Here is a 20,361-nt window from a genome sequence, read left to right on the forward strand (position 1 = left end):
TTGGTTCACTTCCAATTTTGATGTCTTTATTTCTAAATTTATAATTTGATCCCCTGAACTGTAAGGATGTAGTAAGCTATACTTCACTGACATTGCAACTCAACTCATTTTTATTCATTAACCTAGATATAACCACATATTCTCTCTAATCTCAAATATAATAGAATTTGTTTAAATACAAAAGAAATTTATATATCTAGTCTCAATTTTGGACAAAATTTTGTTTATATCAGAGATCAAAGTAGTAAACCATCTCATTTGTAAACTTATATCGTGGAAATTCAGCACTAAATATATTAAATTGTGAGATCTGAAATTTAAAATTAAAGTACTAAAATGTGAATGACGCAAATTAGAAAACTAAAATTGTATTAAAGTCATAGAATCGAATATATCAACAATTTTTTTTTTTTTTTAAGATTTGAATTCCTCAAAAATGGTGTTAAATAGTTTTACACCAAGGAGAATTCATAATATTGACACAATTTTTTTTGTCAAGTAGCAATGTGGCTAGAAATTTCATCTTTAAGTGGATAATTAAGATGATTAGGGTTCAAATTCCGGCCCATATATAATGTAATGCCAACTGAACTAAGCTCACGGGACTTGACGCATACTTTTACTTTTTAATTATAATTTTAAAACATCCATAAAATATTAAATCTTTATTAAGCTTATCAAATTATGATAAAATTATTTTACACAACAATGTCAAAAAAAAAAAGAATCGGCTCTCACAATGTGGAAAATTAAAATTTAAGTTGTTGTGTGAGCTTAGATCACTCGGTAAAGATACTACATTATATATATCATATATGCAATGGACCGAGGTTCGAATCCATCCGTTGTCAAACCGAGTGAGTACCCTCTGGTTGCTGCCTCGACGCTCTTCCTCGAAGAGAAGCTTGGTAAAGTTTAATACAAACACATAAGTTTAAGGATGCAAATGCAATTTTGTGAATTATGCAAATAAAAAAAAATGCAATTTTGTCAAAAAAAAATTAAAAAGGAAATAGAAAAACAAATGATTTATCAAAGAGAGTAAACATGGATTCAAATTCAATCCCAGCAATAGCATTACAACAATGTCCCCAAAGCTACCATCTTCACAACTATTCCCTTGTCTCATCTTAGTAACACTTTTATCAATCTATCTCATCTCTTCATTCATCTCTCTCTCTACACCCCCTCCTCCTTTAACCTCACAATTACTCTCATCCTCCAACTGTAACTTCTTCATAGGCAACTGGGTTTTCGATCCCAATCACAACCCACTCTACGATCACACATGTCCCTTTCATCGAAACTCATGGAATTGTATCAGAAACCAGAGACAAAATTTGAGCTTGATCAATTCGTGGAAATGGGTTCCTCGTGGTTGTGATTTGCCGAGGATTGATCCGTTTCGGTTTTTGGGTTTGATGAGAAATAAGAATGTTGGGTTTGTTGGGGATTCGCTTAATGAAAATTTTTTGGTTTCTTTTTTGTGTATTCTTAGGGTTGCTGATGAAGGTGCTCGTAAGTGGAAAAAAAAGGGTGCTTGGAGGGGTGCTTATTTTCCTAAGTTTAATGTTACTGTTGCTTATCATCGTGCGGTTTTGCTCTCCAAATACCAGTAATGTTCTTGTTTATAACTATTTTATTTTTGTTTTTAAGTTTAGAATTTTGCAAATAGATTGTATTGGGTAGGTGATTGAAATCTAAGTGAATGATGTAAGATTCAAGGCCTGTTTGAATTGAGTTATTTGAGTTTATCTACTCACACAAACAATTTTCAGAATATTTGAGAGAACTTATGATAATAGATATGATATTACTTGATTAGAAAGTAGTGGCCAGCGTTGAGTATGTCGCGTCAAAGTTGAAATTTTTGGATGGTGGACTACATGTAAGTTGTAACACTCCGACGCTCAAGTTAGTAAGATGTGTGAAGTGAGAGATATAAGGTTGTAGAATAATGTACTGAATCCTTCGGAGGGATGAGTATTTATAGGCCCGACACAGAGTCTCAGTCATTGTTGAGGGGGAAGCGGTTACAAATCCTCATCAATGGTAGGAGATAATCAAGGTCATTAAGGCCTGGATTGATTGAGTGGAAGTTACGGATGGAGATGTTTCTGTCCATTGGGATCCAAGGGGGGAGATGGACCCCCAAAATTGGCTGGTTAGGTCCGTAGGTATTGGACTGAGCATGGGCCTAGGCCTAGTCCAGAACAAGATATGTCCGTAAGTTGTTTTCGGCTGCATGTCATAAGCTCTCTACGATAGCTTATGAAAACAACTTACAGTTTATATGGAAACAATTTGAGTTTATTTTATCTGTTGTCATAAATAACTCATAAAAAAACACTTATATGATAATAAGTGTCTATGCTATAAATGCTTAATTAAGTTGTTTATCCAAACAAGACCTTAAGACATGCATAAAGATGTGTGACATGCCCGTTTCAGTCTCTGCATTGTTCTAACAAGTTCACTTATCTGAGTTTCTTGCATCATATTAAGTCCTTTATCCACCATGAATAAGCTATTATACTATACTAAGTTATATACATGCATCTGAACAAAGATAATAGCGCTGTTTTCTCCTCATATCCTTTTTAGGATCTCAGTAGTTACTAAACTTCATTTTTGTTTTAAAAATATGTTTATGGATATTGAATGACTTCTTTTTCCTCCGGTGTCAATACCAATAGTGTGTTCAAATGTAATTTTAACAGGGTATGGATGGGGGACTTATAAATTAGGTAATAATGATTATATTATATTGGACTCACATGTAATTATTTGATCTAATTTGAATCGATAATTGATCTAATTTGAATCGATAAAAAAGTAGGAATGGCGGCGACAATCAAAGTCATCTATCCCTGTTTCTTTCTTTTGTGTATCCTATTTTTCAGTTACTTGTTTATTATCTTGTTTCTGCATTATAATTTTTGAAATGGCAACCTTATGTTCTAATTACTGATTAAACAAAGGTGGCAGCCAAAACAATCTGAAGCTGGGACGCAAGATGGATCTGAAGGTATTCATAGAGTTGACGTTGATGTTCCTGCAGATGAATGGGCTAAAATTGCAGGTTTCTATGATGTCCTGCTGTTTAATACTGGTCACTGGTAATTTTTCATAATTTTTCTTTAATCTTGAAACTTCTGAATGATCCCGTATTCCAGTACCACTTCAATATTAGCTTTAGTTTTGACAGCCAATATGCATTTCTAGAAAGTTTAATGAATTAAGTAAGCAAATGTAGTGAAAACACTAAAAAGAACTGAAAAAGATTACTTATATAGTTTCTATGCTCTGATGCAATTGATCTCTAGTTTTTGTCAACCATTCGGATGATTGAGTATATAGATATATAGATCTAGTTTGGATAAACTTTTCCACAAGTACATATAGAAGGAAGATGCTGAAGTAATCTTGTGATAACCATGAAAACCTTAACCAATGGCTTATCTCATAAGTTTAATCAATGCCTTCATCTCAAATACTGGTTTTAGTTTAAAAGTTCCTATAAGCTAATCCATACTAAGTCATTTTCGATTTTGTCTTTAATTAATAGGTGGAATCATGACAAATTCCCAAGGGAGAAACCTGTTGTCTTCTATAAAGCAGGACAACCAATAGTTCCTCCACTTGGGATGTTGGATGGACTTAATGTTGTCCTTGGTAACATGATCACATACATAGAAAAAGAATTTCCTAAAAACACACTTAAGTTCTGGCGTTTACAATCCCCAAGGCACTTTTATGGCGGAGATTGGAATCAAAACGGTAGTTGCTTGTTCAACAAGCCACTTGAAGAGAATGAGGTGTGTTTTCTAAGACTTTACCTATTGTCCCTAATTTTACTGATGTGTACTAGCATAATATCTCGCATTAACATCAAACTCTAGCTTAACATTCAATGTTTTTCTTAACGGCTTGGATATTTATCGTTTTTGATAGACTTTCTCTATTTGTTCTCTGCCCCGTGCGCTTTCAAGCATTGGCCTAAAGAACAAGATACTAATACATGAACAGCTTGACTTGTGGTTTGATCCCAGGAACAACGGAGTTAACAAGGAAGCAAGAGAGATGAATTTTGTGATTGAAAAGGCATTACAAGGCACAGATATCGAATTGGTTGACTTTACACATTTAAGCGAGTTTAGAGCTGATGCTCATCCAGCAATATGGCTTGGAAGGAAGGATGCAGTGGCAATTTGGGGTCAGGATTGCATGCATTGGTGTCTGCCGGGTGTCCCCGACACATGGGTCGATATTTTATCACAACTGATCCTTGATGGTTTTGGTAGCACTGGGTTGGCTATATAAAATGGAGAAGCTGTCAAAGTAAATCTTGCATATCAAACTATACATTGAAATTTTCTATTGGAGATGTTGAGGAGCATGCTGCCAAGTGGTGGGACAAATATATGAAAATCTTGAGTTGTACATGAAATGTCAAAGGTTGGTGTTGGATGGAAGAAAACTTTGCTCGTTGACTTTTGATGGTAGATGCCACTGCCACCTACTAATTTGCCCAAGCAAAAGCGGCTTCCTTTGGACTTTTTCAATACATATCTTCATAGGACCTTGTCTATATTAGCATTGAATTCTTTCATTCAACTGTTATTACTATTGTAGTGTGGAATCTTTTATTCAAATTTTTGAAATTTATTAGTGCATTATAGTATTAGACCAATAATAAGCTTGTGAAGGAAATTTTAAGCAATGGGTGTGTTGACCCGTTATTTAATTAAACAGTCTTTTTTTGGCTGGTCATTTCAATTAATTTATAACTTATTCGATTTGTTTATAAGTGTTTGAGATCAGTTATAGGTGCAGTGTGCACCACTTTTCACAGAAAATATTTTCTATACTATAGTTTTCTCCCTTGTTGTGTGCCAATGTTTGTAATAATTGGGAAAAAAACATTCTTTAAAAGTGTTATCACTGAAATTAAAGATTGCCAAGGGCATTGAATTATGGATCACGTTAGCATCAAACTGGTCATCATAGGGAATATATAAAAATATTTCATGTTTGGCAGACAACACTTTGAGAACCAATTGCTGGCACAACACATTTCTCAACTCTTTAAAGCTCTCTTTCAATTAACTTCTTGAAATCATTAAGTTCTGCTGCTGATGAACATTTGAATAGTTCTCACTTGTGAATCCATGTGACCAGTTCTGCTAAAGACGCCTAAGAACAAAAAAGAAGCAGTGTATGCCCTTAAACAAAGTTGTGGTTGTCTAACCATCCAATTTTGCAAAGCGAATCATGAGTCATGACAAAGATTGACAGAAAAAGAGACTAAAACCAGATACATACTATATTTGAAAACAGCATCTCAGACTAATTTAAAAAAATTTGCACTTGCAAATTACAATGTTAAAAAAATGAATCTTCAATTACACTCTCAAATTCCCAATATTCAGTATAGGGATTTTAATGCCTATTCGCCTTGTATAATGTTAAAAAAGTAACAATTAAAAAAGAATGAGTCTCCTAAGGGCCTGCCTGAAAGGTACCTATTGTAATGTACAAGATGGTGAGATTTGCAGCAACAGTGCAAATGGCATGAAATGAAAAACATTTTAAGAAGAGCTGAGTTTACTTCTTTGCCCGTTCCATCTTGACTCGGATCTTTTCTTCCATCATGGATATTTCTGTCTCAAGATCATACATTCTATTAAGAGCACGCATGTTCTCAAGGACTTCGTTAATGTTATTATTATCTTTCCCATCACATCTCAAATGCTGCATAGGACCATGAAGTAGCTTATTGACAATACCCATACTAAGGGCATACATTGCTTCTTTTTGTTCCTTTGAGACGTCACCACGCATCTTTGACAAACATTTTTCCAGCTCAGAGGCTCTTATCCTTTCAACATAAGCTCTAAATTTCTTAATAGTAGGAACAGTTTCAAGAGAGTCTATCCACGCTTCAAATTTATTCAATTCCTCTTGAATAATTCCTCGTGCTTCCATAGCTTTCTGTTGTCTATCCTCCTTGTTAGCATCAACAACTTCTCGGAGATCATCCACATTGTACACTAGTGCATTCTCAAGCTCCGACACACCCGGATCCACATTCCTTGGAATAGATATATCAATGAAAAGCCGTCTTTGGCCATCCGAAGGAAGCATCTCCACATTCTCCTTTGAGAACAAAAGGGACTCAGATGCAGTACCGGTAAAGATCACATCAGCCTCAGCAGCAGATTCCAGCATTTCAGAAAGTGGTCTAAACACTATCTCAACATCATCCTTCAACTCTTCCCTTATAGCATTGACTTTCTCTTCACTTCTATTAACAACCACCATTTTTCTACACCCTTTCGCAACCAAATGTTTGATCACAAGTTTCCCCATCTTCCCCGCCCCAATTACCAAAACTCTAGCATCATTAAAAGAAGCTTCCGAACGCTTCATAATTGCCAACTCCACAGCAGCCGAACTAACAGAAACCGACCCAGATGAAATATTAGTCTCGGTCCTAACCCGTTTTCCAACAGAGATAGCCTGCTTAAACAAACCACTAATTTTCCTATCAAAACCCGGCACTCCTTGTCCGGTTTTAACAACTTGTTTAACCTGAGAAAGAATTTGACCTTCCCCAAGAACAAGGGAGTCAAGACCAGCAGCAACTTCAAATAGATGCTGTGTAGCATCCTTATTATACAACAAGATCTGATGTTTACAAATCTCAGGTATCGAAACCCCACTTAACTGCAAAATAATCAAAAAAATGATCCATTCACTCATTCATTCATCCAGTCTCTATATTAAAACAATATAAATCAATCAATATAAAACAAAATGAAGCATGATCAAGCAAGATATCTTAACAATACCTTGGAGATCCAATCATTGACTTCTCTAACAGCGCGGTGTTGAGAGAGAGCAACAAGGTATATCTCGATTCGATTACATGTACTGAGAACTGCAGCTTCTTCTATGTGATTAAGAGCACAAAGCTCTTGAATAACTTGAGGCCATTGTGCTTCTGGAATTGCAAGCTTCTCACGCATCTCAACAGGAGCAGTGTGAACATTCAATCCAATCACAATTATGCTACTTTTTTCTTTTGTATATCCTAACAAAAACAAAAACAAAAAAAAAATAGTTCAGAATCAGATCAACGCTCTTGTATAATACATGATATAAATATAACACAATTGGATTGAATTGAAAGAGTTATTCTTACTGTCAGATGAAGAAGTTTTGAGGAGTTGGAGAGGGGAAGGTTTGGAAACGACGGCGTTTTGGGGGATGGGGTTTTGGGAACGAAGGGTGCATTTGAGAGAGATAGGATGTGGAGTGAAGGTTGATGATTTGGGGAATTGAGAAGGGGGATGAAGATGAGGAGAAGGGGAGAATTTGAGGGAGGTGCGAAAGGTGACGGCGGCGGAAGAGGACGAACCACCGGCGGCCGCCATTGAGATTGGAAGGGAATGAATGAAGGAAGGAATGAGTGTGATTGGGTGCAAATGGGAATGAGAATGGAATAATTAAGAAATGTAATAATTTATGAATGAATGAATGGGGGAATGGGTGCGGCGTGTGTATTTGACCGAAGAAAAAAGTGTAACTGGGTCGAATTATGAATGAGAAAGAAACGACAATATATTATGGAGTTAGTAGTTTGATTTGGTTCGCGTTTTGTCCACACGCCTATACATCAGTAACATGACTAAAACGACCGACCCATTCCTTTCTTCAACTACTCTCCATCCTTGGACCAAGTTCCAATTCCAATTTTCATTTTAGTACCACTATTATTATTTATTTTTTTATAGATGAATTCGTCTAATTGGTAAGGATATTGATCTCCTTAAATATGTGGTTAGGAGTTTGATTTTTTGTTCATGCACTTTGAAAAAATTTAGTTGGAAGGAAAGAATTCACCTTGTATAATTCACAAATTTCGTGACAAAAATTAATCACGGCTAACAAGGGTGAAAACTTTGTACGAATATTATGTCAACAAAAAAAAATGTGAATATTCCTTTTACATTTTTAATGAACCGGCCAACTTTTCATACAAAAAGATCAAGATCTAGCTCACTAAGTTAAATGCGTAAAAATTGTAAAAAACAAAAAAAAAGTCAAATGCATAAAAAAAAACTCACCAAGTCAAATTTTGAGCTTATAATGTAATTGATGAGTTCATAGAAAAGTGATAACAACACTTTTTATAACACTTTTTTTGAAGATTTATTATTATTCTTTAATTCGGTGAAACTCAGGTAGGTCTCACCACTTTAAGTGAGACTTATATCTAAAGCGAAGGAAATTCATTGATTTTAATCGATTAGAATTTGAATGTTAAAGATAGAGTGGTTAACACTTTTCTAAATTTTTGTAAAAAAAAAACACTTTTCTAAGTTTATTTATCTATCTATCTATTTATTTTTTTTATTATAAACTTATAACTTATTTTTCCTACTCTCTTTGTCTCTTGTAATGACCAAACTTACCGCAAGTAAAAATTGCTATTTTTTTTAAGAACAAAATGCTACTATTATAATTATAAAAATTAGAAAGACAAAATTATAAGTTTGCAAGAGTTAAGAGGATAAAAATGCAATTTAGTCAAATACTAGTAATAAATAATTGCCTCATGTTGGTTGGTTGGGTGAGTGTCAGACACACACACACAGAGGAACAAGATGAAGGTGACGTGTTTCAATATCCTGAGAACCACACCACCAATTTCTTCTTTCAACACCAAACCCATTTCCTCAATTCATCATCTCCTTCTTCGTTCTAACCCTAACCCTAACCCTAACCCTACCCTTCTCTCCAACACCCAATTCACCTTTACTACTCCACCTACCATTTCCATTCTTCATCCCAAGCGTAGTTTCCGCGGTGGAATTGTCGCCATGTCTTCGCCTACTACACCTGGTTCTGTCAACAAATCGGAGGAAGAATGGCAAGCTATTCTCTCCCCTGAGCAGTTTCGGATTCTCAGACAGAAAGGCACCGAGTACGTAATCATCATCATAGCTTGTGAGACTGTTTGAGAGAGTTTGTGGAAATAGTTCATAAGTTGTTTTTTTAACTTATTTTCATAAGCTCTTTACAATAAGCTTATCTGAAAACAGTTTGATTTATTTTGTTTTTAGTATAGAAATAACTTTTACATAAGCACTACTTGTATGATAATTGCATATGGTACGAGCGTTTAATTAAGTCATTTATCCAAACTGGGAACATGAAAATTAGACTAGAAAAGGAGGGTAACTATGTACTAGTATTATGAAAACCATGGTAACGAGAGAGGATTCTCTCATGTCAAGTATTATTATTATGGCTTAATGGCATAGAGCTAGCATCATGTTCTATTTAGGAAATTTTTGAATCTTTTTATAAACTTCGACTTAATTTTTTAAAGGAGAAGTTCACAAAGAAGCTTTGGTTAAGTGGATTATTGCAGCAAGAAAAGCTACAATATAATGTAGATAACTACTCATAAATGTGTTTAGTATCATATAAGTTGCGTGATCACACCAAGAGAATAAAAGCTGTGCATTCTCTGACATTCTATGTGTAACGTGTTCCCATAATCATCGGCTAAATATACGATTTTGGCTGAATTTTCCACATATCAACATCACTATTTGCCTCTTTGAATTCCGAGAAGTGAGAGTATGCAAAAAATATAGAGGAGTAGAAAATTATGCAAGTGGAGAAATTGTAGTAACTTGAATCCGACAGAAACTTTGGGTGATGTGGAGATTCAAGAATTTACTTTATCATTTAATTAAATGATAGCTGTACCAATATTTTTCTTCAAGTTGAGTGAATAGCCAATGATGATATATATAGTAATACTCAAAATGGGGATTTGATTTTCTGTTAACAAGAAAATGTTTTGGTATGATCTAGGTACCCTGGAACAGGAGAATATGACAAGTTATTTGAGGAGGGAGTCTACAGTTGTGCAGGTTGTGGGACTCCACTCTACAAGTCCACGACAAAATTCAATTCCGGCTGTGGCTGGCCAGCCTTCTATGATGGTGTTCCTGGAGCCATAAACCGCCACGTGAGTTTTTTGTTCTTATGCTGCTTTTTCTTCACTATTTTGCATAGTACTAGAACTGCATCAGCAATTTAAGTCTTTATAAACCTGATAAATTTGATCTGTTTCATCACCACCAGCCGGACCCAGATGGAAGGAGGATCGAAATAACATGTGCTGCTTGTGGGGGACATCTCGGTCATGTATTTAAAGGTGAAGGATTTCCAACACCCACTAACGAACGACATTGTGTCAATAGCATTTCACTGAAATTTGCACCAGCCAATTCTTAGTTTTTTACAATGAAGGCCACTGTGAGAATGTGATGCTTAAGGTCCATAAATAAGTATACACAGTACTGAAATTGATATTGAGGTTTATAGACTGATGTCTACCTAAATTATGTATGTAAGCTTAAACGATGTTAAACTAGCTGTTCCTTTACTCTCCTCCTCTATTAGAGATTGCATTATCATTATGTATTTTCACAAGTGCTTGTGTTGTTTCCGAGTCTGCGTTAGAGATATGAAGTATCCACAGTTGTTGTTTAATGGTAAATAATCAAATTAAGGGTGTGGAATCTTTATCCATTGATTGCACATTGCACACATACAAACACCATCCCTTTCCCTTTGTATGTAATTATGATTATGATATGTGATTATGGTATTTAACTAACATATTTGAAAGGAAAGATGGCTGCCTTTCGTTAAGGTTATCTTCATCTACATCATCCCCTGACCCCTGGGATGTAATTTTCAAAGCCGGTCCAAAGTTAAGTGAGATCTTAAATAAACTTGTAGAAAGACATTTTTGCTTTAAGTGAGATCTAACAAGGCTAAACTATATTATTTTACTGCACCAAAACAAAAATATATTCTTTACAAAAAAAGATGTTAGTATTTATCAAACATTTTTGAGGAAATTGGATTTTTTTAAAATTATTCTTGAAAATATAATTCCTAAAAATATAATAGAGTTGTGTTACTTTGACAAAATTTGACAAAAAAATGAGACAAGACAACTATTCTTGACAATAATTTGAATGACTAAAGCAGTTTAAACACATGATTAATTATACTCAATGAATAATTGATAGATAATAGAATGGCACAACTCACAACTCAATCAAGTAATTAGGCTTAAGTGGTTAATGAGCTCTTTTTAAAACGAATCTTTTAGGAGAGTCTGAGTTTAACTCTGATAAAAATATCTAATTTATGTGAGTTTCATGTGATATATATCATTCCGTCTAATACAAAAAAATGCCATTAATCACAATTTCCATGCATGTGTAATATTTCAATTTTTTTCTGACAGTACTATAATCTTTTGATATTTTAAAGAATTATGCTGGTTTTGTGAGGCTAAGATTAAAAGCAATTGCCACATGGTAAACCACACGTATCTGAGTCTCTGGCTGAAAAAAATCTAAGAAATATTTGTGATCCACAACTTCCACATCAGAGACGCAAAAATAGAATTGCTGAGTTGGCAACACATTCATACATTCATTCATTCATTCATCACGTAAGATTCCAACCCATATCCAAATCCTTTCTATCAAGCTTTTGTTTTCTTCTATTTTTCACCTCTCTTCTTCCTAACTATACGTGTTTCTTTCTCCTCCTCCATTTTTTTTCAACCATTCCACTCACACTTCTAAGCTATTTTTCTTTCTATGACCATAACTGGATACAAGTTAAAAATGCAATGAACTTCCTCAACTTTGGTTTTGTTACTTTTTGAGCATTGCCACTATGATGGACTCTTTACTAACTTGTTCTCAAAGCCTCAAGGTAATAACACCAATCCTAATTCTCTGTTATATCATAAACTGTATTGGAAACTGAACAAAACTTTCAATATGTTATTGTTCTGCAGGGATATGACCTGACAAAACAAAAGAATCCTTGCTATTCTCGTGCTGCTTCGCGAATTTGTTCGAATTCTATGTTTACTCTTTCATCAGTTGACAAGCAAGTTCCTATTACATCACATATATGTTGTCATAGTACAGCTTTATCAGATAAATTCACCAGAAGAACGTCTCTGGATGTTCCTTCGTTTGGTGGTCGGAAATTATCCTATTTCTCTAAGTATAGGTCACTACAATGGGAAAGGTTGCGTAGAAGTGCGACATATGATGTTGCTGGTGCTGTTGAAGTCATCAATGATTTAGGATTGGATACTCTTACTTTCTTGGCAGTTACCGTCTTTATCGTCCCCTCGTTCAAGTTAATTAAAGCCAGTCCTGTAAGAATTTCTTGATGACTTTGTCATAATCTCATTTCTCAATAATCATAAGCATTATCATGTAATAATGTCTAATTTTCTACTTAATATAGGTAAATTTATGTATTACTTTGACTAGTTCAATTGGATTAAGAAATAAATACATAAATTTATAACTATTTTTGTACCATTTACTTCTCAAATGTTCACTAATTTATCATGTAATAAATGTTCAATTGGATTAAGAATTTACAATTTATTGCTTTATATATGTATGATCGAAATTACTTTAATGGTTATTGTTTTCAGATACTTGGTTTCTTCTGTGCTGGGGTGGTGCTTAATCAATTTGGTTTAATTAGGAACCTTGAAGATGTTAAAGTTTTGTCTGAGTGGGGGATCCTTTTCTTGGTAAGATAAATCTCAGTAAGGTGCCACTGCTGCTACTCTTCTTGATGGTGCTTTCTTCATATATTTTTTTAGCATTAGTTTGTCATCCTCAAATTTAACATTGAAATTGTGATATATGCAAACATATTGTAACATGTTATTGACACATTAATGTACGATTAGAGGTTTTCGAAGAACTTTCTACAATTATCATATATAAGTACAAAAACCCCATATTTGTGTCACGGTGATAATCCTCAAGAATAATTCTGAAACAATGTCATATTATTACTCACACAATGTTTATTTCTTTTCAGCTGTTTGAGATGGGTTTAGAACTTTCACTAGCACGTCTTAAAGCTCTTGCAAAATATGCCTTTGGAATGGGATTGGCTCAGGTATGATGCTTTGGCAATGACAATGGGCATGGAATGGGAATTTCTGAGGCCATTTCCTCCAATTGACTCATTGTTTAACATAGATGTTTGCTATTGATTTATATATGTACTCATTCATTCTTTATAATTGCTCTACGACTTCTATGGGAAAACACTAATTTCTTAGTTAACATTTATAAAATTACATTTTGATCTTTATTATTCTTATTTTAATTGTATTTAAACACTTTTGAAGGTTTTACTATCTACTTTAGCATTCACTGCTTTTGAGCTTCCACCAAATGGGGCTGTTGGAACAAAAATTTTGGAATTTCTTTTCCACTCAAGGTCTGATCTGGTAAGATCTATATCTATATACCTAAAAATGTTTTGTTTCTTGTTTGTACTTTTTTCATTATTGTAAACTACAATCATTCTGGTGAGAGATATATAGAAGTAACAGAACCTATGAAGCCCCGATACGTGATACGATACCGATACGATACGACACTGATACGGGAAAATTTTCAAAATTTTCTCGATACGATACGCCTGCGATACGTTATTTAAAAATTAAATTTAAAATTAAATATATGTAAATGCACAATATATAAACATAATTATAATCGATAATGATAAAAAATTAACATTCAAATTACTCAAATTGAGCAAACAAGTAACAATTACATATATATATCGGGAGTGAGATGAGTAACTTAACTGGTTAATTAGTTGAGCTAAGAGTTAAGGAGTTGGAGATCGAGGGTTCAAGTCCTGACAAGGAGAATAACTAACATAACAATATAATATACTAACAATTTGCTTATAAAAAAAAATACGTACTACCCAAAGACATAGTTGGTAACATCATACTCTAACATTCAATACTTAAGAGAAAACACAAATTGTATCTGTCTTCTTTCCTACATTTTCATCATCAAAGAGCATTAATTGTCCGATACTTTTCCGATACGTGTATCGGAGAAGTATCCGACACGTATCGGTTATATTTTTCTTAAAAATAATAATATTAATTTCCGATACTTTTCCGATATGTGTATCGGACGAGTATCGGTATCGAGTACGTATCGGATACGATACTTCGCCATTTTTGGAGTATCACGGCTTCACAGAACAGAACACACACATGCAGATACATGCACTTCAAATAAGAAATTTCTTGTTTTTTGTTTTGTGTGTAAACAAGTTTAGGCGAATGGGATATATTTGTGTTGTTGATATCATTGTCTTCTTGGGATAGCTGATTTGATGGTTCTGCAAACTTGCATCAAGCTACAAATCACCCTGACCTTAAGTCCCTTTACTCCATTAATCTGGTTTAGCTGTGTTTAAAGATCGGCAGTGTCTCTAAAACTTCAGCCTTTATAGGGGAAGTGGTTCCCTCTTCCTAGACATTTTACAGGGTCCTAGTTTACAAAATGCCGCATCATCCTTTCTGCCTAAGTCAATAATTAAAACCACAGTTCAAAGTGGTGTTTGATAGAGCCTAATGGCGCTTCTTAATTCATGTAGCCGATGGCATCTTATAGGATACAGTGGTCAATCTATACTGTCCCTATTCTTCTAACTAAATTATAGTTTCAACTCAAGTGTCCATGGTTTGCCTCCACCTAAATAGGTTTTGTATAAGGATCATTCTTAAAATCCTGACTGTAGACCTACACCTAACAGCTATTTCAAGACGACTGTTTGATTACATAGATAATTAATTATAGCATGATATGAAAATATGTGGTATCGATTAATTTATTTTGAGGTGATATTTATAGGTGAACATCAGAAGTATTGATGAAGCTGTAGTGATTGGGGCTGCTCTCTCTCTGTCATCATCTGCATTTGTTTTACAGGTATTTGTGATTTTGGATGTATTTGAAATTGGAAATAAACAAGGCATTTCCTGCAGTTTGATAGTTCAAAACAAATGATGTGATGTTTTGATGTATCTGTAGTACCTTGTGATGTATGTATAGTAATTCTACATTTGTACACTTGTTTTTCCAGCCCTGTTCTTTCATGTGCTATATCTTTATATTATGTTAACTGAAAGAAATTACGGTGGAAATAATGTTATAAGTTTGTTTTTTTAGGCGTTCTGCATTCATGAAACCATTGTGATATGTAACACATAACATGGGCAATGTAACTTATCGATTGTGTATATACTTGTAGCTTCTTGCAGAGAAAGGCGAGCTTCCTACGAGGCTCGGTTCAGCAACTCTTGGGATACTTCTTTTACAGGTTTTTGTCTTATACTCTTGTTTTGTTACACTGTCTTCATCTTCCTAGTATGTAAATTTTTTATCACAGATTGTTGTTCTAAATCATTGATATTTTAGGTTACCTGTTGATATCTTCTGACATACCTCACTAGATTGAAAAGTATGCTGTCGGTAAACAAAAGCTCTGGTTTAATTGACTTTGTTCTTTTTCTACTGCTCATTATCTCCAGGACATAGCTGTTGTGCCTCTTTTGGTCATACTTCCAGTACTTGAGAGCCAGGTGAGCTATAACTGAAATAATATTAACATGTATCTCACTTTCTATTTTTCAATTTAACACATTGCCGTTTTGGTTGCTTCTTTATGGTAACAATATAATGTCAATTTTGTAGTCATTGATGCATTGTTAGATATAAAGCTGTTCACGAGCATTCACCTAACAGCATAAACAGAATTGATCCTTTACATGGTATCTGAACTCTAAATAAATATAAAATCTATCTAAAACTCTTATCTTGCAGAGAATCTTGGAACATCGTTTTATCAAAGATATATAATTATATATGTAGACCCTTCACTTCTCTAAAAAAATGCATTTAGATTTTGTCTTCATACATATCTAGTATAAGTTTCTCTTTATGTATGCCTAGATGTATTTGTGTGTGAGTTTGTGCATGCACACCATGTTACGGCATTGTGCTCTTTCAGTTCTTTTTCAATTTTCACTTTCTACATTTAAATGATACTCTCTCCGGTCCTAAATATAAGAGACTAGTGGTCCAAATTAAAGACCAAATACATCAACTTTTGTCGACCTAATTGTCTCTTACATTTTGGACCAGAGGGAATATTTTTGTAACTTGTAATATCAAAAGTATGATATTTAGGTCATCTGACTCCAACATCTATTGAAAGTCGTCCTTTTTTGCATTTTTTTTCACTTGCTGTAGTTTTATGTTTTCCTTAAGTATTATATTTCCTATGATTAACTAAATTAGTTGTTTTTTTATTATCAGATGTATCAAGTTATGTGTTGATTGTTTACCCCATGCTATCTTATTTCTTATTCTAGAATATGACTGAGGGAAGTATTTGGCCCATGCTTGCTCAAGAAAGTTTGAAGGCATTAGGTGGATTGGGTCTGCTTTCTTTTGGAGCAAAGTTTTTTCTCAGAAGAGTTTTTGAGGTTTGTATGGAATATATTTCACAAAATAATTTATCCAAGAAAATAAAATGCTTCCAAATCCAAACTCATTTTTGATACATTCTAGTCAGTAAATTGTTGGTGAAATTCAGGTTGTAGCAGATACAAGAAGTTCAGAGGCTTTTGTCGCTCTTTGCTTGCTAACTATTGCTGGGACTTCACTAATCACACAGAAATTGGGCTTCAGTGACACGGTTAACTATTTTTCAATGCATAGGGTTTTATTTTTGGGTTGACTGTGGGATTATGGAAAAGATTGAATACCCGAGTGACAATTGTATGTAATGCCACAATGCAGCTTGGAGCATTTTTAGCTGGGGCAATCCTAGCAGAGACAAATTTCAGGACCCAGATTGAAGCTGACATAAGACCATTTAGAGGCTTGCTTCTCGGGTTGTTTTTTCTAACTACAGGGACTTCAATTGACATGCAGGTAAACATGATTATCATTTATGACAGATATGACATAGTTATATTGTCTTTCTTTGCGGTGTAAGTTATTAATTGGACTGTTGTATCTAATTCACATATGCAATCTTAGTTATAAACTAGATATTATAGTAGCACAAGTTTTTTCTTTTGGGTGATTTGGTGCTTGTTTGGATTGTTGGATGCATGTCTGTTGCAATGATGTCAAATGTTTGCTTAGCACGAACTAGTGCAGGTGATCAATAACAACACCGGTTCACACCAAGGATTAGACATATATATACAGTCCAATAACAAATTTGAGATATACTCTGATATCATGCATTAAGGAACATATGTCTTACCAGTTTGGTTTTTGCATGAAATTATGAAATACCCACCCATCCTGCATACAAAACTACAGATGTCTGTCTGTTTTCCCATGTATAGTAACTGTTATTATTTTTACTGCAGGTTCTCTTGAGAGAGTGGCCAAATGTACTTGCGCTCTTGGCGGGTTTAATTACTATCAAGACATTGATTATAACTGCGATTGGTCCTCGTGTTGGCCTTACTTTAAAAGAAAGTGTAAGAATAGGATTGCTTCTATCCCAAGGAGGAGAGTTTGGATTTGTAGTATTCTCTTTGGCGAATAGGTAAGAAAATATTTAACCTATCACATTGATGCTGAATATTGTGTTTGTTCTTAATTGAATTTTTTTGTGGTTTCTTGTAAACAGTCTTGGGGTGCTTCCACTTGAGCTCAACAAGCTGCTCATAATTGTTGTTGTATTGTCAATGGCGTTAACCCCATTTCTGAATGAAGCTGGACGGAGGGCTGCTAGCTTTATTGAAGACAATTATGAAGCTGAGGATGTATGCCTTTTTGTGTGTTAGAGTTATAATTTTGGAAGTGTTTTGCACACACATGACATGCATACAAGGATTGTGAGAAAGAATGGTTGTCTAGTCATGACGCCTTACTGGTGGATTATTATGAAATGAAAAGTCTAACATAAGAAATATAACTAAAGAATACAAGTACAACATAACTCACATGCTGTATCATAGTAGGTCGTTAAAGCACAAATTTCGCACTCACTGGATTTTATGCATCAACTTCTTTTCACTTTTATTAACTTGAAAGAGATGTTAAAAATATGTGGCAGTCTAATGTTATGTGATTTCATTTAAATGCAAGTTACATTGTCTGAGTACTAAGTTATTTGCAGAAAGAGAAAGATTCTGAGATGATTAACTTTGAAGTTAATGAACCTGTTGTCGTCCTTGGATTTGGACAAATGGGGCAGGTAGGTCTAACAATAGTCAATACATTGCATAACCTGTCATTTATGTTTTCCATTTCTAATTTTTCACCATTTGTTCCTTGTTATATAAAGGTCCTTGCCAATTTGCTGTCCAACCCAATGGCTTCAGGAGGAGATAGTGAAGGAATAGGCTGGCCTTATGTGGCATTTGATATTGACCCCAGGGTTGTAAAGGTTAGTGTATCTGAGCTTTTATGTTCTTAGCTTTTACTTATCTTTGTTTTATCAAGATAATAAATTCTTTCTTTGATGACATTTCTTACCCTTCATATTGGAATCTCTTTCATCCACCATACAGGCAGCTAGAAAACAAGGTTTTCCTATTCTCTACGGGGATGGATCACGTCCAGCTGTTCTTCAATCTGCCGGTATCTCTTCTCCAAAAGCTATCATGATTATGCTCACTGAGAAGGCGAAGTCAATTGAAGCTGTTCAGAGGCTACGACTGGCTTTTCCTGCAGTAATAATCTCTTCCCGCCCCTACCCCTACCCCATTCATAGCCTCTTTGTTTCTTATGTCAACTAATCATGGTTTGAGGATATATACACCTAAAAGGGAGAATTTAGTGCCTTTCTCTAATGAAAAGAAAGCATCATAATATGATGCAACTAGCTTTATTTCAATTTGTTTATAAAAAGAAGAGTGATAGACCCAATATTTTTCTCATGAAGCTTAAAAGTTCATTTAGTGTTTGGTTGGAAATCTCTTTTATACAACATACACCCAATTTTTTGCACACACAATATTAAAAACAGAAGAACTTGTACCTCATAGGTCAAATATTTGAAGTTGATTGATAATTTTTTTACTGTTTGATATATTTTATCTTTATTTCTGTTATCATCTCTTGTTTTAATTGCTTACTTTACAATGAAATTCCTAAGGTTCCAATATACGCCAGAGCTAGAGATCTAAAACATCTTTTAGATCTGAAGAAAGCAGGTGCAACGGATGCTACTTTGGAAAAGGCTGAGGTATTGTCAATAATTCCCCCCCACCTGATGAGCTTGTAACCACTGCTCATAATTTCAGCGGAAACTGCTGCTAAATATTGAGTCGATTCTTGCAGACTAGCTTACAACTTGGTTCTAAGATGCTGAAAGGCCTTGGGATGATGTCCGATGATGTATCATTTTTGAGTCAGCTTGTTAGAGATTCTATGGAACTACAAGCTGAAGAAGCAAACAGCCAACGAGAATATCGGGAATCAACTATTATGGAACCATTGCAGGTACTTCAAAACGATGATTTTGCTTAGGGTAAATTCTCACAGTTTGTGTGTTTGTATGAGAGAGATATTCGATATGCGAATTTATCTGAATTCCATTTTAAATTTATTCTCTACAATATTAAGGATGGAATTGCTGTAATAACTTGCATAAGAAGAAACTGATGTGTTTACATTGTAAGGTGAGAGTTTCTGACATAAGGGGGCCACGCATTCCGGTGGCAACTACTACACCAAACTCTGAATTATCAGTACAGAACCAGATAGATCAAGCTTCATTGAGCACAATTCAGAAGGAAGCAGATCCTGAAGAACAAGATTATGAGCTAAATCAAGCTGTTAAATTAGAAGGAAACGGCACTTCATATAGCAAACAAGATATTGAAGAAAGCTCAGCGGTTGGATCTCAAGATGATTTAGGCAATTAAACTCTTCTGGACCCATCACTCCCTTCCCATACTACCATGGAGGAACCCTGACAATGTAGACAGGGCTTCTTCCCATTAATTTTGCGCCTCTAACCATGTAAATTTAGAAAGATTTTATTTGAGTTCCATTTTTATTGCAGAGCTAACAGTATATGTATAGGAAACATGTCATTAAGAGTTTGTAGGACAGCATCATTCACTGAATTGCTCATTTCTATTCTTTGAAAACAATAAAGTGTATAGTTACTTTATTACATGATGAAAATAATTTATATTTCTTGCACTTCAACATGTTATCAGCTTTAGAGTTTGAAATGTGGCAACACATATACTAACATGGTTGCATTGTCTTTTTCAATAACTTATTTTGGCAATAAACTCATGTACAAAACTGTGTTCTTTCTCCGTTCAAAACGATACTTTTGGATGAAATCAGTTCTTACGAAAATGTGGGGATAAAACTTAAAAGTAGCTCTATTTTTTAGTAACTTTTT

At 34.4% G+C, this 20,361-nt stretch overlaps 4 protein-coding genes across 6 annotated transcripts; 3 read left to right on the forward strand and 1 right to left on the reverse strand.

Moving 5' to 3' along the window:
- The first annotated feature begins 963 nt into the window (after positions 1 to 963).
- Positions 964 to 4,783, forward strand: LOC123918087 (protein trichome birefringence-like 12). Of its 2 annotated transcripts, none has more exons than XM_045970031.1 (4): positions 964 to 1,615; positions 2,982 to 3,119; positions 3,569 to 3,818; positions 4,030 to 4,783. In XM_045970031.1, the coding sequence occupies exons 1-4, from the start codon at positions 1,086 to 1,088 to the stop codon at positions 4,321 to 4,323; spliced, it is 1,212 nt and encodes a 403-aa protein (XP_045825987.1). In that variant the 5' UTR covers positions 964 to 1,085; the 3' UTR covers positions 4,324 to 4,783. The 2 variants fall into 2 exon arrangements, with proteins under 2 accessions (XP_045825987.1, XP_045825988.1); XM_045970032.1 differs by having other exon boundaries at positions 1,021 to 1,615; positions 4,053 to 4,783.
- Positions 4,784 to 5,329: 546 nt separating this feature from the next.
- On the reverse strand, positions 5,330 to 7,738 carry LOC123918086 (glutamyl-tRNA reductase 1, chloroplastic-like). Its single transcript, XM_045970029.1, has 3 exons — positions 7,208 to 7,738; positions 6,855 to 7,096; positions 5,330 to 6,729 (listed from the first exon to the last, which is right to left on the reverse strand). Exons 1-3 carry the CDS (start codon positions 7,437 to 7,439, stop codon positions 5,608 to 5,610), a joined length of 1,596 nt encoding a protein of 531 aa, XP_045825985.1. The 5' UTR covers positions 7,440 to 7,738; the 3' UTR covers positions 5,330 to 5,607.
- An 894-nt stretch (positions 7,739 to 8,632) lies between these two features.
- LOC123918088 (peptide methionine sulfoxide reductase B5-like) lies at positions 8,633 to 10,626 on the forward strand. Its single transcript, XM_045970033.1, has 3 exons — positions 8,633 to 8,992; positions 9,895 to 10,051; positions 10,168 to 10,626. The coding sequence occupies exons 1-3, from the start codon at positions 8,673 to 8,675 to the stop codon at positions 10,318 to 10,320; spliced, it is 630 nt and encodes a 209-aa protein (XP_045825989.1). The 5' UTR covers positions 8,633 to 8,672; the 3' UTR covers positions 10,321 to 10,626.
- A 152-nt stretch (positions 10,627 to 10,778) lies between these two features.
- Positions 10,779 to 20,150, forward strand: LOC123918085 (K(+) efflux antiporter 3, chloroplastic). Of its 2 annotated transcripts, none has more exons than XM_045970027.1 (19): positions 10,779 to 11,826; positions 11,912 to 12,283; positions 12,572 to 12,673; positions 12,970 to 13,050; positions 13,286 to 13,387; positions 14,820 to 14,897; positions 15,220 to 15,288; positions 15,500 to 15,550; positions 16,343 to 16,456; positions 16,567 to 16,668; positions 16,773 to 16,907; positions 17,357 to 17,538; positions 17,623 to 17,758; positions 18,115 to 18,192; positions 18,283 to 18,384; positions 18,509 to 18,670; positions 19,096 to 19,185; positions 19,281 to 19,442; positions 19,622 to 20,150. In XM_045970027.1, exons 1-19 carry the CDS (start codon positions 11,788 to 11,790, stop codon positions 19,865 to 19,867), a joined length of 2,403 nt encoding a protein of 800 aa, XP_045825983.1. In that variant the 5' UTR covers positions 10,779 to 11,787; the 3' UTR covers positions 19,868 to 20,150. The 2 variants fall into 2 exon arrangements, with proteins under 2 accessions (XP_045825983.1, XP_045825984.1); XM_045970028.1 differs by having other exon boundaries at positions 11,550 to 11,826; positions 19,566 to 20,150.
- The last annotated feature ends 211 nt before the right edge of the window (positions 20,151 to 20,361 follow it).

The sequence above is a fragment of the Trifolium pratense genome, linkage group LG3 (assembly GCF_020283565.1).
Source record: "Trifolium pratense cultivar HEN17-A07 linkage group LG3, ARS_RC_1.1, whole genome shotgun sequence".
NCBI lineage: Eukaryota > Viridiplantae > Streptophyta > Magnoliopsida > Fabales > Fabaceae > Trifolium > Trifolium pratense.

Bases quoted from the DNA above. Each gene is read 5' to 3' on its own strand.
- LOC123918087 (XM_045970031.1), top strand. From the start codon at position 1,086: ATGTCCCCAAAGCTACCATCTTCACAACTATTCCCTTGTCTCATCTTA. The intron at 3,120-3,568 runs GTAATTTTTCAT...TTTAATTAATAG, and splicing joins CTGTTTAATACTGGTCACTG to GTGGAATCATGACAAATTCC. The intron at 3,819-4,029 runs GTGTGTTTTCTA...ATACATGAACAG, and splicing joins AGCCACTTGAAGAGAATGAG to CTTGACTTGTGGTTTGATCC.
- LOC123918086 (XM_045970029.1), bottom strand. From the start codon at position 7,439: ATGGCGGCCGCCGGTGGTTCGTCCTCTTCCGCCGCCGTCACCTTTCGC. The intron at 7,097-7,207 runs GTAAGAATAACT...TGTTTTTGTTAG, and splicing joins CAAAACTTCTTCATCTGACA to GATATACAAAAGAAAAAAGT. The intron at 6,730-6,854 runs GTATTGTTAAGA...ATTATTTTGCAG, and splicing joins TCAATGATTGGATCTCCAAG to TTAAGTGGGGTTTCGATACC.
- LOC123918088 (XM_045970033.1), top strand. From the start codon at position 8,673: ATGAAGGTGACGTGTTTCAATATCCTGAGAACCACACCACCAATTTCT. The intron at 8,993-9,894 runs GTACGTAATCAT...GGTATGATCTAG, and splicing joins CTCAGACAGAAAGGCACCGA to GTACCCTGGAACAGGAGAAT. The intron at 10,052-10,167 runs GTGAGTTTTTTG...CATCACCACCAG, and splicing joins CTGGAGCCATAAACCGCCAC to CCGGACCCAGATGGAAGGAG.
- LOC123918085 (XM_045970027.1), top strand. From the start codon at position 11,788: ATGATGGACTCTTTACTAACTTGTTCTCAAAGCCTCAAG. The intron at 17,539-17,622 runs GTAAGAAAATAT...TCTTGTAAACAG, and splicing joins GTATTCTCTTTGGCGAATAG to TCTTGGGGTGCTTCCACTTG. The intron at 19,186-19,280 runs GTATTGTCAATA...CGATTCTTGCAG, and splicing joins CTACTTTGGAAAAGGCTGAG to ACTAGCTTACAACTTGGTTC.